This window comes from Podarcis melisellensis (genome assembly GCF_964234715.1).
Source record: "Podarcis melisellensis genome assembly, chromosome: 10".
Classification (NCBI taxonomy): Eukaryota; Metazoa; Chordata; class Lepidosauria; order Squamata; family Lacertidae; genus Podarcis; species Podarcis melisellensis.
The window spans coordinates 52,283,718-52,297,947 of NC_138542.1; the positions used below are offsets into that span (position 1 = coordinate 52,283,718).

Sequence of the window (14,230 nt, forward strand, 5' to 3'; positions counted from 1 at the left end):
TCAAGGCTTGCAGCCATTGCAACCAAGAAACAAACTTAAAAAGACAGAAATCCCTTCAAATACTACAAAGCTAGAGAAGTCTGCCAGTCTGAGCTTGTGCTTGAAGATTCTCTCCCTTTCCCTTCCACTCCCAAACAGATGATCTGGGCTGCCAGATCTGACAGTCAGGTAGGTGTGCGAGAGAGACTAAACACTCTTCCCTGACAGGTGATCAGTGCTTCAGAGCTAATAATCACCTGACTGGAACACCCAGAAGCACAGAAGTGGGTCCCCCTCCCCTTTAATATTCCAGGAACAGGGGATTTATAAGTATAAACTTATGTTTTGGCTGTGGAGACCAGCCTCAGAATATCATGGGCAATTAGGCTAAAGTAAGTAGGCTGTCATTATGAATAATTCGTTGTAAGCACAAAATATTGGCTTGCTTTGTGCAGAGTGGATCCAGGCCCCCTTAATGCCACACTAAAATACATGTATTTGTGGAGTTCATGGATACTTTCATATTTTATCACATTACATAGGAACTGCATGAGGGCCAGAAAATAGGGGTGTGTAAGTAAACATGGTGGAAGATTTCAATTAAAATACATTCCTTCAATTTTATTACTAGCTAATCTTTCCGGTTGATTTTACCTGTACACGTGATTCCATCTCCATTATAGTATGGTTTGCACTGACAGATGTTTTGCTCTTGGCAAACAGCATTAATGGAACAGTTGGGTGAACACTCGGGAGTTAAAGCTGTGAAGAAAATTAGAACCATTACCCACATTCAAACTTTTCTCATTGTCTCAAGACTGAGGAAAGAATCCTAAACAAATAAACTGGAGGTGTGGCCTGAATTGCATCCCTGTGCACTGAATCAAAGTAAATACCTCAGATACACTTGCAGTAAACTGTTTTAGTTCAAGGACAGGGAAATCCATGGAGGCCGGCTATATCTGGAGGGGCATCAGTCCCAGCCAGCATAGCCTATGGTCAGGGGGGATGGGAGCTATCATACAGCAATTATCTGACACAGGTTCCCCACTTCTATTTTCTCTTTCACTCCCATTTTAATCCTTGATTAATGTATTGCAATGACTGTTATAGTTAAAACAATAAAAAAGACTGATTATTTCAGATGTCAACAGTTATCCTTCTCAAGCAAATCTACAATTGTTTTGAGGGTTATGATAGAAGAGTGATAGCAAATGTGTAGCTAACATTGTTTCTATTTATATATCAGCTTTAGTTTTTCTATTTGTTTTATAACTTTTGTTGCATTTCCCTTGCCTTCACAACAGGCCTATGAGGCAGGTCATTCAACTTATTAACATTCACAGGGTAGATGCACCCTAAATGATTGATGAGGAGTAATTTTTTTACTCCATTAAATGTTGGTTATAACATCTCAAGCATATTTACCAGAAACAAAGAGCCACTGAAATGAGGGAATTAATTCTGACTGGGCTACCTCTCTTATAGAACCACATCATGAATGAGAATATGCAAAGAATCTTGATTTCTTTATCAATTATTTGTATGGAAAATATGGTGAAGACTATTTTAATTAGCCGACAGCTCTAAAAAGTAATGGTGAGATGAAATCTACTCTGCAGACTACAACGTTCTCCTACTGTTAAAGAGTCAGACCGATTTTGGTTTCACAGAACTGTCCGGTCCATCCAGTTTCACAGAAGCACCGTCCTGATCCATAAATTCCTTCATCGCACTGTCCATGTGATGTGCACTCACAGGCTGTAAACAGAAAGTTGTTGAATGATTAGGAGACAGATTATAAGGAGGAACTTGATGCAACCCAAAAACGTATGAACACTAGCTGGTCCTAGCAAAAGAATTTTCCTACTGCCCCTTATAATTAGAGAAGTTGCAGCCCTTGAAGAGGGGGCATGTGAAAGGGGTCCATACCGCATTTTTCACTCCTGCACAAAGAAACAGCCTAGGTTAGGCTGAGCCTAGAAGGTCTGAAGTCAGGTCTCCCAAGTTCAGCTAAGACACACTCTGCAACCACTAACAGAGGATGGGAACCTCTGACCCTGCAGATGTTGTTGCACTCCATCTTCTATCAGCTCCAGCCAGCATGGCCAACAGTGAAGGATGATGGGAGTTGTAGTCCAACAGTTTCTGGAGGGTGGCAGGTTCTCCACCCCTGAAACTAAACCATGCTACCCCTTATAGTCTGACAAAAGGTTACACAAGTAAAAGGCTTAACAGAACGACAACCACGTGAAACCTACATTTGCAATCCAAGCCATATCTTCCCGGCATACAGAGCTCACATGAAGTCCCATTGAAGCCAGCATTGCATGTACATTCTCCTGTGCCAGCATATTCTTCATCACATGAACCACGGTTATTACATGGAGTTTCTGACCCTCCTGGGCAGGCTGGGAAGCAGAAAATGGCAACGAGTCAGTCCTTGTAAGAACTATCCCCAAGGTGGCTATTTTATTACTTATTGGGTAAGGACCCCATGGCTCATAGAGAGAGATCTATTTAGGCACAGAGAGCTAAGGTGATAATCTTCCCTGAAATAATATTATGGCTTAGGTTCCAAATATATTAATTCATCATTATTATTCAATTTCTTACTACCCTTCATCATAACGTCCCAGTGTGGGTTGCAGCGATGTAACAATGCGAAATTAAAATAAATTATAACAATTGACATTCAAAATAATAGGGTGGATATTAAGAATACATGGGCACGTCCTCTTGGTAGTGTTGCATTTATTTTGGCAAGCTACGAGAGAGCATTCTCAACACAGGCACTCCAGTTATGGAAATTGTCCTTCCTCTTTATAGTTTATGACACCAACTTGAAACTTATTTTTCACCAAGGCTTTTGTCTGAAGTTTTGTCTCCTATGCACCTTTGCATCAGTACTGTTTGATGGTTGTGGTGATTTTTATAGACCTGTTATTTAACTGTACAGAAGGCTTTTGGCAACAAAACCCTTTAAAATCTATTTACAAGAGGCAATAATAGGAAAAGTATGCCAGCTGCATCAGAAGAAGTTTAGTGCCCCGTTCAAGGTCTGCCTTGGTCAGACCACACTGAATATTGTGTCCAGTTCTGGGCACCACAGTTTAAGACGAATATGGGCAAGCTGAAACATGTGCAGAGGAGGGCAACCAAAATGATCAAGGGTCTGGAAACCAAGCCTTATGAGGAGCGGTTGAGGGAGTTGGGTATGCTTAGCTTGAATAAGAAGAGGAGACTGAGCGGAGATATGATAGTCATCTTTAAATATCTTAAGGGCTGTCAAATGGAAGATGAAGCAAACTTGTTTTCTCCTGCTCTGGAGGAGAGGACCCAAACCAATGGGTTCAAGTTACAAGAAGGGCCATTGCAGCTAAAAACCAGGAAAAACTTTTGGACAGTGAATGCTGTTCAACAGTAGAACAGACTCCCTCAGAAGGTGGTTGACTTTCTTTCATTGCAGGTGTTTAAGCAGGGTTTGGATGGCCATCTGTCACGGATGCTTTAAGTGAGATTCCTGCATTGCAGGCTGTTGGACAACACGACCCTCAGGATACCTTCCAACTCTGTAATTCTATGATTCTGTGAAAAACATTTCCATATCACTTTAAACACTCTGGACCACCCCTCTGCCATCTGTTTCTGCCACATGCTGCCTGGTGGTTGCTAAGCCAACTCTCCTGTTCAAGAGTCAGAACAGACGATATGTAGGAAGCCTATCCCAGTTTCCTTTTTTAGGCAGCCATAAAGGGATCCAATGTTGACTGTAAAAGTTGTACTGGGAAAGGGGATGTTTAACCTTTCCCCCCTCATGTTGTTATCTAGACCTAAATTGCTCCCCCTTCCCACGCTGCTAATAGCATCACTGAGAAAGATATATATAAGCACAGGAGCCCTTCTCAGAAGTTTCTCAAGTGTTTGATCCCAGGAAATCTTACCTTGACATTCATTCCCAAAGTAGCCCTTGCAACAGTGTGGTATCCTGATCATCATAGAACAATCCTTCTGACACCCTTTCAAGATCCTGTGGTTGAGAATGTAAGTACATCTCTTCACCTCTCCCTTATGGTTTCATATTTAGAAATGGGGGGGAAAAGAGAATGGACAAAACAAAGAAATCAGGAAATTCAATAAAGGCACCATAGGACAAGGTATTCATAACGCCCCTACCAGCCCTCACAGAATGGCTTAGAATCATAATGTTGGAAGGAATCTCAAAGGTCATTTAAATCCAACTCCCTGGAATGTGAAAGCACGTTTTGCCCCCCCAGAGGAATCCTGGTAACTGTAGTTTACCCCCCCCCCCCAGTTACCAGCACTCATAACAAACTACAGTTCCCAGGATTCTGTGGTGTGGGAAAATGTGCTTCATATGTATGGTGTGTAAGTAGCTCTGAAAGCTTATGATTGAGGGAGTGAGAAAGGAACCACTGAGCTATTTTATAATTCATATGTAGGTTACAGAGCTTCCAAGTCCTTTTGATACCTCCTTTGCTGTATAAGCTTGTTTGTTTAAAATGTAGCTATTTTCCAAAATATTTTATTACAACTTGTCGGTTAAATTTTGACTCGTAAGTGTAGAACTGTAATTACCGTCACTTTAGATCCAGCAGGGCACCGAGGAGTTATGTAGCAAGCCGTGCAGTCTCCCTGAAGACAAAGAGAAATGCACTTTTTCTATCAGAAGACTAAAACTCCCCAAAGCTAGCTAGAATTTAAATAACTATACAAATACAATATATAATCTAATTAGCACTATGAACTGACATTGTAAACTTCATTTCCTACAATTTTTTTAAACAAGTCTCTTACCAAAGCTATATTTACTAATATATACCTGAGTGAATGAGTGAGTGTATCAGTAAGTTCCACAGCTGAAGGGTCCCCATGAATTCAGTTGTACCTCTATACAGAGCCTATGCTCACGGAGCTTATACAGTGGACGCTCGGGTTGCGAACATGATCCATGCACGTTCGCAACCCGCAGCATTCGCAACCCACAGCGGCGTGTCCGTGCACGCACGGGTTGCGATTTGGTGCTTCTGCGGATGTGCGGCCACCAAAACCCGGAAGTAACCCATTCTGATACTTCCGGGTTTCGGCAGTACGTAACCCAAAAAAACATAACCTGAAGCGTCTGTAACCCAAGGTATGACTGTATGCACAAAGTTTATATGAGCACAATCGGGACCAAGCAAAAAGCAAGCCCAATAAATCAAACATTAGTGAATAGGTAAAAAAAGGTAAAGGACCCCTGGATGGTTAAGTCCAGTTAAAGGTGACTATGGGGTGCGGCCTTCATCTCGCTTTCAGGCCGAGGGAGCCAGCGTTTGTCTACAGGCAGCTTTCAGGGTCATGTGGCCAGCATGACTAAACTGTTTCTGGCGCAATGGAACACCGTGATGGAAACCAGAGTGCACAGAAATGCCGTTTACCTTCCCACCACAGAAGTACGTATTTATCTACTTGCACTGGAGTGCTTTCAAACTGCTAGGTTGGTAGGAGCTGGGACAGAGCAACAGGAGCTCACCCCATTGTGAGGATTTGAACCACTGACGTGATCTGAAAGCCCAAGAGGCTCAGTGGTTTGGACCACAGCACCACCCGCGCCCCTATTTGTACAATAGTGTTTTAGAGGTCTAAAACACAGCTTCTCAATTCCCAATTTCTTAGTCACTTCGGTAAAAGAAAATACATTTCTGATTCAACAACAGTCCTCTTCAGTAGTGCAAAGAGTGTCTAATGAATGCATGGGGGTGGATTGTCATTGCAGTGGTAAGACTTTGCCCACAAGCTGCACATATTAATTTGAATGCCAGTGTTGCGGCCCACAACCTGGGGACTTTGCAGTGTGCAACAGAGTACTCGGATGAGGTTCAGGCTACTTCCTTGGTGCTAGAACTGCCAGTACCTCATACAGAGCCTTCTCTGCAAAAGGACACAATCATGCCACCATTCTTAGACTCAGAGGGGTAGGTCTGTCTCCGAAGCCTCACAGACTCTAAGACTAAAAAACAAGATGAAGACATTTTAACCAGCCAACCAGCTCCTTCAGGTTAGAGGAGCATGCTACATTCTAAGCCTGGTCAATCTACATAAAGCTGCAGGGACTCCACCTTTAGTAGAGCTCCATGGAACTGTCCAAGGTCCTGCATGTTTCCTTTCGGCCTGGCATTCATGCTCCCACTGAACTGCACTGAGCCTGTGCATGTACAGTTGTATGCATGTTTGTGTCTGTCTTCAGGTAACTCAGTGAATAAGATGGTTCAATACATTTCGCTGGCTGAGGTGGACCAAGTCAAGGTGCATAGTACTCAAAGCCAGTCAAGGTATTTTGGCACCACAGGCAGAGAATCCCACTAGTACCTCTTTGCTGTCCACTCACAGACAGCTTGTGGTGGCTGTATCATTCCGCCTAAGGGCAGGGCCTGTGTATAGGTCACTGGGATGGGGGTGCCAGGCAAATAGATTATTCTTAAATAATCTATTGAATTTAAACTGTGGGATGTGAGTCATTTTATTTGTTACTTTGTTGTGTGTGTGTGTGTATATATATATATACACATATACATATACATATACATATACATATACATATACATATACATATACATATACATATATATGTTGTTGTTGTTTAGTCGTGTCCGACTCTTCATGACCCCATATATATATATCTGTGATCCTCAGCTGGAGTGGTATAGAAATTTAATAAATAAGTATCAGTGTATTGCCACTTTCCTCTCAGGCACAGACATTCCTTTAACACACCTTAAATGACAGAACAGAGAAAAAAATCCCATATGAATCATATTGGGTTTTTCCCAATACTTCAACATTTATAAAATCCTGGAAATATAGAACATGGAATAACTGAGAAATGAAATCTAGCCCAGTACAACTTTTTCATTTGTGCAATAAAATGGAGAAGTAGGCAGAGAAAATTCTCAAACATCTCTCTATTATTATTTCTAGTAAAAGGTAAAGGTACCCCTGCCCGTACGGGCCAGTCTTGACAGACTCTGGGGTTGTGCGCCCATCTCACTCAAGAGGCCAGGGGCCAGCGCTGTCCGGAGACACTTCCGGGTCACGTGGCCAGCGTGACATCGCTGCTCTGGCGAGCCAGAGCCGCACACGGAAACGCCGTTTACCTTCCCGCTGGTAAGCGGTCCCTATTTATCTACTTGCACTTAGGGGTGCTTTCAAACTGCTAGGTTGGCAGGCGCTGGGACCGAGCAGCGGGAGCGCACCCCGCCGCAGGGATTCAAACTGCCGACCTTTCGATCGGCAAGTCCTAGGCGCTGAGGCTTTAACCCACAGCGCCACCTGCGTCCCATTATTATTATTTCTAGTCAAGGACAATAACTAAAGATATTCAAAACGGCAAAACAGCAAATGCATTTCGCTATCTAAATTAAGCAACATTCAAAAGTAGGCAGTAAGAAGCAGATTAAATACACTGTTTAATTGAACCAAATCCACTTGAACTGAATAAGACTTCTGAGTATGCACATACTGAGCTGCATTATTTAGGCTCTGATCTAGAGCTCCAGTGTACAGCAAAAGGTCCTGCGTATGCAGGATTCCCTTGTACATGCAGGAGGTATGAATACATATTGGAGCACTCACAGATGTAAGGGCACTGGATTAGTTCTGAAATTCAGAAGGCAACAAAAATCCATAGGACTGACCGGAACATTAGAAGAGATAAAGGTGTCACATCGACCTCCAAGGACAGGATCTGTTAACATGCAGTCAATACCATAAGCGATGCCACCATCAAACTCAGTATGCCTTTGTACAATCTTACACCTTCTTTCATTGAGGAACAGGTCACCCTGAAGGAGAAAGTTATAATAAAGTTATCACTGCTTCAGCAGGAGGCCTATTAGGTACTGAAAAGAGGAAGAATAAATATAAATTGGAGTCAGATTGTTGGTTTGTTTTTTAACATATTTACAAAGAATCCCAAAGCCAACACCTCTTGTGTAATATCTGCTTATCTATTTATATTACATGTTTCAATACCAATGCTTTCAGAGATGCTATGTATCTTATTATACTGTTTTGTTTGCTGCCACTGACATTTTAATGTTGCTTTTTTATTGTTTTATGGATATTATGTTTGGTGCTTTAAGCTGCCCAGAGAACACTGATATTGAGCAGAATAAAATCCTTAAATGGCACTATTTTTATGCAATTAGTTGTTTCATTAATGCAAAACAACTATGGGTGCTTCTGGAGAAAGTCTATGAACTAGATCTGGGGTAGGCAATGCAGATGTTGCTGGTCTACACGGAATCCAACAACATTGGGTACCCCTGATCCATCTCAACCTGATTTCTGATGGGAGTTTGGTCACCCTCTTGGTCACTTGATTTGACAGCCTGTGCTGACGAAGAGATAGGGGCAATGTAACTCTCTTGATTCTCTGGACCCCTCAGTGGATTTCAAAGACATTGATCTTGGTTATTCTTCTGGACTGCCTTCTGGGGGCTGTACAGTGGTTCCATTCCTTTCACCTTTCCTGTGGAAAGCTTCACTTTTCCACGGTTTGAAGAAGGAAGACTATCGTTCCCTCCCTATGGAAGTTGCCCTACAATATTCTGCAGGGCTCTTCCCCACCCCGGTCTACACCGTTTGGCAAGCCACCTTCTAAGTTTCAGAATGGAGTCTTTCCCAGCTCCACCTGGATTGAACCTAGGACTTATTATATGTGAAGCCATATGTTCTGCCACAGAGCTATGTCCCTTCCCCCAAAGTATGATGATGGGATTATGGGGCTGGAGTGGTCAAAACACCATGGATTAGCCAAACACTCACAGTATTGCTGTCATCATTGCCACATATCACACTGAGATCAGAACCTTGAAGAGTCTTCAGTGAAGTAGACCTAGGGAGGTCACCAGCTGAAATCTGTGGAAGAGATCAGGAAAAACAAGAGAAAAAGGAAGAGACTGCACTGGTGCTGTTTTGTTTTTTAAAAAATTATAAATCATCTAGAAATGTTGCACTGAAATGTTGTACACTCCTACCTTAGCACTTCCAATAACGTGGAATTTCAAATACTGAAGCAGTTTCTCCTTGTTTGACATTTTAAACAATGAATCCTGCTGGTCCTTTGGCAGAGCCCTGATTACTTTGTCAGAGGGCCAAAACAAGGTGACTGGTTGATGAAGAGGATCGTTAATGAGACCCATCAGTCCTGAACTCTGAAATAAAGTAAAAGGAAAAAGACACAGTTTTTTGTTTTTTATACTTTAAATGATATTTCACTGTGGATGTAAAGAGGGCTCCAGGCAGGTTCTGTTGCCTACTCCGAAGCTCGGAGACAAGAAATGCCCAAAAATTATACAGAAGACTTTTTGGCTCTCTTCCTGTTGAGTCTCAATCCCATTTCTTGGAACGGCTTAGGAGAAACTGGAATTCAACAGGGCAGAAAGTGATAAAATATAGACAAAATAGGAAAACCACCACAAGGAGTGGAAGAAAAACCATCCTGAAGTGGAAGAAAAACCATTCTGGAAATAAGCAAAACCCACAAGAAATAAGAAAAACTGAGTATGTATTATTGTCCCATGCCCCTCAATGCAAATTGAATAATCATAGGAAGCTAGCAGGGTGGGTCTTGGAGCACTCTTTACATGCACAGTGAAATACCATTCACGGTAAGTACAGTTGTTTCTTCACCTGTAAGATGCAAGAGGTCTCCAAGTAGGTGGGATTTCCTCTGACACAGGAGTGCACAAAACATGCTGCGAAGCCCTGCATCCAAAGGCCTTACAAAATGGGTTACAAAATCAAGTACTCTTACCTCTAGCAAATTGTAGAACATGATGTACCCATTTTTTGCTGCAATCACTTTGAGGTTTTCCTAGGAAGAAAAATTATTTGCCAATCTTATTTGCTCATTTAGTAAATGTAACAGCAGGGTGTTTTCAAAAAGCAGTAACATACTGTTTATTATTTTTACATACAACATATGAAAATGGTTGCTGCTTTCTGCAACATCTCGTAACAGAAGTTTCTGCATAATAGAAGCTTATTTAATCCTTGTAACTATGGTAAGTGTGACCACGAAGGTGCTAAAACCCAACTACTGCTGCTAATGAATCACTAGGTATTTTCAGTGCCAGCATAGCATCAGTGTGACACTGGGGGCGGGGGGGGGGGGATATGAAGTCAACTAAGTCCTACTCAGAGTAAACCCATTGAAATAAATGAACCTAAGTTAGTAATGTCCTTTATTTATTAAATGTACATCCTGCCATTCCTCCCAAAGCAGTCCAGGGCAGCAAAACAATCAATCATATATATATATATATATATATATATATATATATATATATATATATATATGAGGCTCTACTCTGAGTAGGACTAGCACTGAATACCTGCCTATGATCTTTGCAGCCATTTCATTTCACAAGTGCTTTGCTAGTTCCAATTAGCTGTAGTCTAATTCACAAATTACAACCAAACTAGGCATGACACGAAACATGTCAAGTGCTGTGGTTATTTTTAAAAACTGCTGTGCCACCATTTTTGTCTGGGAAATAGCGAGAGAGGAAGGGTTAACCATGCCTCACCACAGTTCTGATGAAAATTGTTTCTCCCTCACCTATGGTGGCTATTAACAATAGAAAACACAACCCTGGGACCCAAGTAGCACATTTAGCACCATGATCTAGTTTGGTCCAAAGAGAAGAGAAGCACTGGGCTAAGCCCCACGTTGCTCTGTAGGGCAGCCTTCAACCTGGAACCCTCCAGGTGTTTTGGACTGTTGAGAATTCCATTCCTCCCGTGCTGCAGGTGTGTGTGGGATTGTTACATGTCACATGTCTGTTTATATTCCAGCACTGATTATTGGAGTCTTGTGAGCGGAAAGGGAAATATGCTGTTTCTGCTCTGTATAGCTTTTGCTTTTGTTGTTCTCTAGGAGGAGAAGAGACACACCATGGACTACACCCAGTCAGCTGATGGGAGTTCTGGTGCAAAACACCCAGTCAGCTACACCCAGTCCAGTCAGCTGATGGGAGTTCTGGAGGGCCCCAGGTTTTCCAAGGCTGCTCTATAGTGACAGCAGCTAGAAGAGTTACAGGCTCCCCCTTCTACTTTTCAGCTCTTTAAAAAGTCTTCTTCCACATGTTTTTGAAACATAAAAGCAAGAGACAGTGACATCTAGTGGTTAGAGAGCTGGACTTGGGAGGTAAAGGTAAAGGGACCCCTGACCATTAGGTCCAGTCATGGCCGACTCTGGGGTTGCGGCGCTCATCTCGCTTTATTGGCCGAGGGAGCCGGCGTACAGCTTCCGGGTCATGTGGCCAGGATGACTAAGCCGCTTCTGGCAAACCAGAGCAGCGCACGGAAATGCTGTTTACCTTCCCGCCAGAGTGGTACCTATTTATCTACTTGCACTTCGTGCTTTCAAACTGCTAGGTTGGCAGGAGCAGGGACTGAGCAACGGGAGCTCACCCCATCACGGGGATTCGAACCACAGACCTTCTGATCAGCAAGTCCTAGGCTCTGGTTTAACCCACAGCGCCACCCGCGTCCCTGGGACTTGGGAGACCAGGGTTCAAATCCTCACTCAGCTATCAAGCTCACGGAGTGACCTGGGCTGGCCACAGCCTCTCAGCCTGACCAACCTCACAGGGTTCTGAGGATAAAAATGGGGGGGAGAGCCCAATGTGCTTTCCTTGGAGGAAAGGTGGGATAGAAATGTAGCAAATAATTAAATCAATAAAATCATGTCAGAAGTGCAGGTTAGCAAAATGTAGTTACTGTTGAAATTAATGATGCAAATGATCTAATTGAATTACTTAACAAAACAATGCAGTCTTTTTTTTTTGAAACAATTATGATTTATCCATGTTTTAGTAAGAACAAACAACTATGGCAATTAATTATGGCAGACATATCACCTAAGTGACACACTGTAATCTTTATTTCAACTAGTTAAGCAACTAGTCAGCTGAAAGCAAAGTAGTAAAACGTGACTGAACAACTTTTAATTAGTTGGAAACACCAGCATAAATTTTACACACCCTTTGAGTTTTTGGTTGTCCAGGAGGGAACTCTTGAATCCTCTGCGGAAACAAGGCCTTGTCTATGAGATGTATTACCCCATTTGTGCAGATTAAATCACTGGTTAAAATCTTAGCGTCTCCATTCAAAAAAACTGAATTCTGAAAACAAACACAAAAAAACAAGGTATGGATTCTACTAGTGCGTGGTCTCACATTTGTTTTAAAATAGAATAAATGTACCAGGAAATTAGGCAATGTGATAAAAATCCAGGGATTTAAATGCATTTCAGCAGTAGCTGGAACTGTGTGCAGCTTCCCTCTCCGTTGAGCCATCAAACCTCAGGTGGAAGTTTCTCAATGAAGTACCTTCAAACCCAGAATGACTCTGCCCACCCAGACTGGCCATAGCTCAGTGGGGGAGCAAACTACATTACATGCAGAAGGCGCCATCTCCAATATCTGGCATTTCCAGGTGGGAATCTGGGAGATACTCCCTGCTTAAAACCCTGGAGAGTAACTGTCAACGCAGACAATACTGAGTTAGATGGACCAATGATCTGACTCAGTATAATGCAGACTCCTGTGTTCCTATGAGAGGCCATTGAATCCTCATGGCCATAGAGATTTAAAATTACAAAACATGCAGTAAAGTGTGGAAATATAGGCTGCTATACCTTTAAAACATTCCCTTCTAAGTCCTTTCCAAAGTTTCCCACTTCCACTTAGCATAGAAAGAGACCACATGTTTGGTAAATTAAAAATCATTTATTTACAAACTCTTCAAAGGTCAGATTCATGTGTTTTCCCATATAGCAGCAACAAAACATAGCCAGTTAAACTTGAGTTATAAATTGATAAGAGTTTCTAAATTATTTGTATAGAAACAGAGATGGCTTGCTAAAGCCACACATTCTGAGCTGGGAACAACCAGACCAGATGTCTTTCCTGGTAGGGTTACATGGTGGAAGAGAGAGAGAACAAGGAGTTTGGTATCCCTTCCTAGGGGGTGTGACCTAGCTAAGCCTGGCAGGACAGCTTACTCTATGGTCTTAACCCCTTCATGCATTAATTAGAGTTAAGCATGTTGGTTATATGAGGCTTGTTTATCCCACACCAAGTGGGTTGGTAGAGGAGGAATGGGCTTTCTTCCTTCCATAGCTAGCATGGAAGCTAAGTGTAGTGGGATTTGCCCGCCAGTTCACCTACTCACCTGCAAAGCATTCATTGTCACCTGTGGTGACCCAGTGAGTTGTTAATGCAATGATGCAGAAGAGCTCATCTGGTGGGTTGCAACCATTGACCCATTAGATTAGCATTCATTTGAGCCTCATTGCTAATGCTAATCCATCCCAACACCTTAAGAAGACTGCACCTCTGTTTTCTAAGGAGGTAACATTACACATATGCTGCCCAAGGCTTAGTTACCTGTGAGAATGTGATCTTGAGCTGATCTCCATGGAGAGTGGTGACAGTTTTATCAGATGTCATATCACTAGAGAGCAGCGCTGTACAGCCTACTATATGATAGCGAAGAATCTGGGGCATCCAACCTTTGAGACTCCAGTCCTGAACCTTAGATAAGAGTCAGAAAACATAATAGGTAAGGCGGGGGAGCAAATGGTACTGCTGTAAATGCACCCAAAATACTGCTGTTGATTTTGTTGCCTCATTACCATGAGGTGGGAGTCTGGGATCTGAGGCACATAAATGGTGCAGCCTACTCTGGTACATGTTTACTTGGAAGCAAGTCAACTGTGTTCAATGAGGTTTACTCCACAGTGTGTCAAGGGCTGGAAATATTAATAGACTGTTATGAGTTGAGGGTGGGGAGGGCTGTATGCCCTTCAAATTCATGGATCCAGCATGGATCCAATTCCTGGAATAGCCAGACTGGTTTCCCGGTGAGGTTATGGCCCTAAATATGGGTTAAGGTAACAAAGGAAGTGGTTCTGCACCAGGGAGAAAATGGCTGGGGGCCCCGCCTTCCTCAACTTGCTGGTAGTTAGACAAAGGCCAGAGTGGAAAATGGAGTCATGTGAGCTAGAAGCAAGGCAGCAGGCTAGGAAGGCAGAGAGCCATGCCTGATTTCTGCTGGAATCAAAGACTATGGCTATTATTATTATTATAAATTTTTATTTGTACCCTGTCCTCCCCGGCTGGAGCTAGGCTCAGGGTGGCTAACATCATAAAACTAACACAGTATACAAAGAACATAA

The 14,230-nt window shown here is 42.6% G+C and overlaps 1 protein-coding gene across 1 annotated transcript in view; it reads right to left on the minus strand.

Moving 5' to 3' along the window:
* The window catches only part of STAB2 (stabilin 2), an 81,816-nt gene that overhangs the window by 13,168 nt on the left and 54,418 nt on the right, over window positions 1-14,230 (minus strand). The window contains exons 48-58 of the mRNA XM_081928144.1: window positions 13,440-13,586; window positions 12,033-12,173; window positions 9,800-9,859; window positions 9,021-9,197; window positions 8,809-8,901; window positions 7,677-7,823; window positions 4,579-4,635; window positions 3,924-4,047; window positions 2,241-2,390; window positions 1,636-1,740; window positions 634-741 (exon numbers count right to left, since the gene is read on the minus strand). Of these exons, the coding sequence (XP_081784270.1) occupies window positions 634-741; window positions 1,636-1,740; window positions 2,241-2,390; window positions 3,924-4,047; window positions 4,579-4,635; window positions 7,677-7,823; window positions 8,809-8,901; window positions 9,021-9,197; window positions 9,800-9,859; window positions 12,033-12,173; window positions 13,440-13,586 (1,309 nt within the window). The remainder of the gene's footprint in view (window positions 1-633; window positions 742-1,635; window positions 1,741-2,240; window positions 2,391-3,923; window positions 4,048-4,578; window positions 4,636-7,676; window positions 7,824-8,808; window positions 8,902-9,020; window positions 9,198-9,799; window positions 9,860-12,032; window positions 12,174-13,439; window positions 13,587-14,230) is intronic.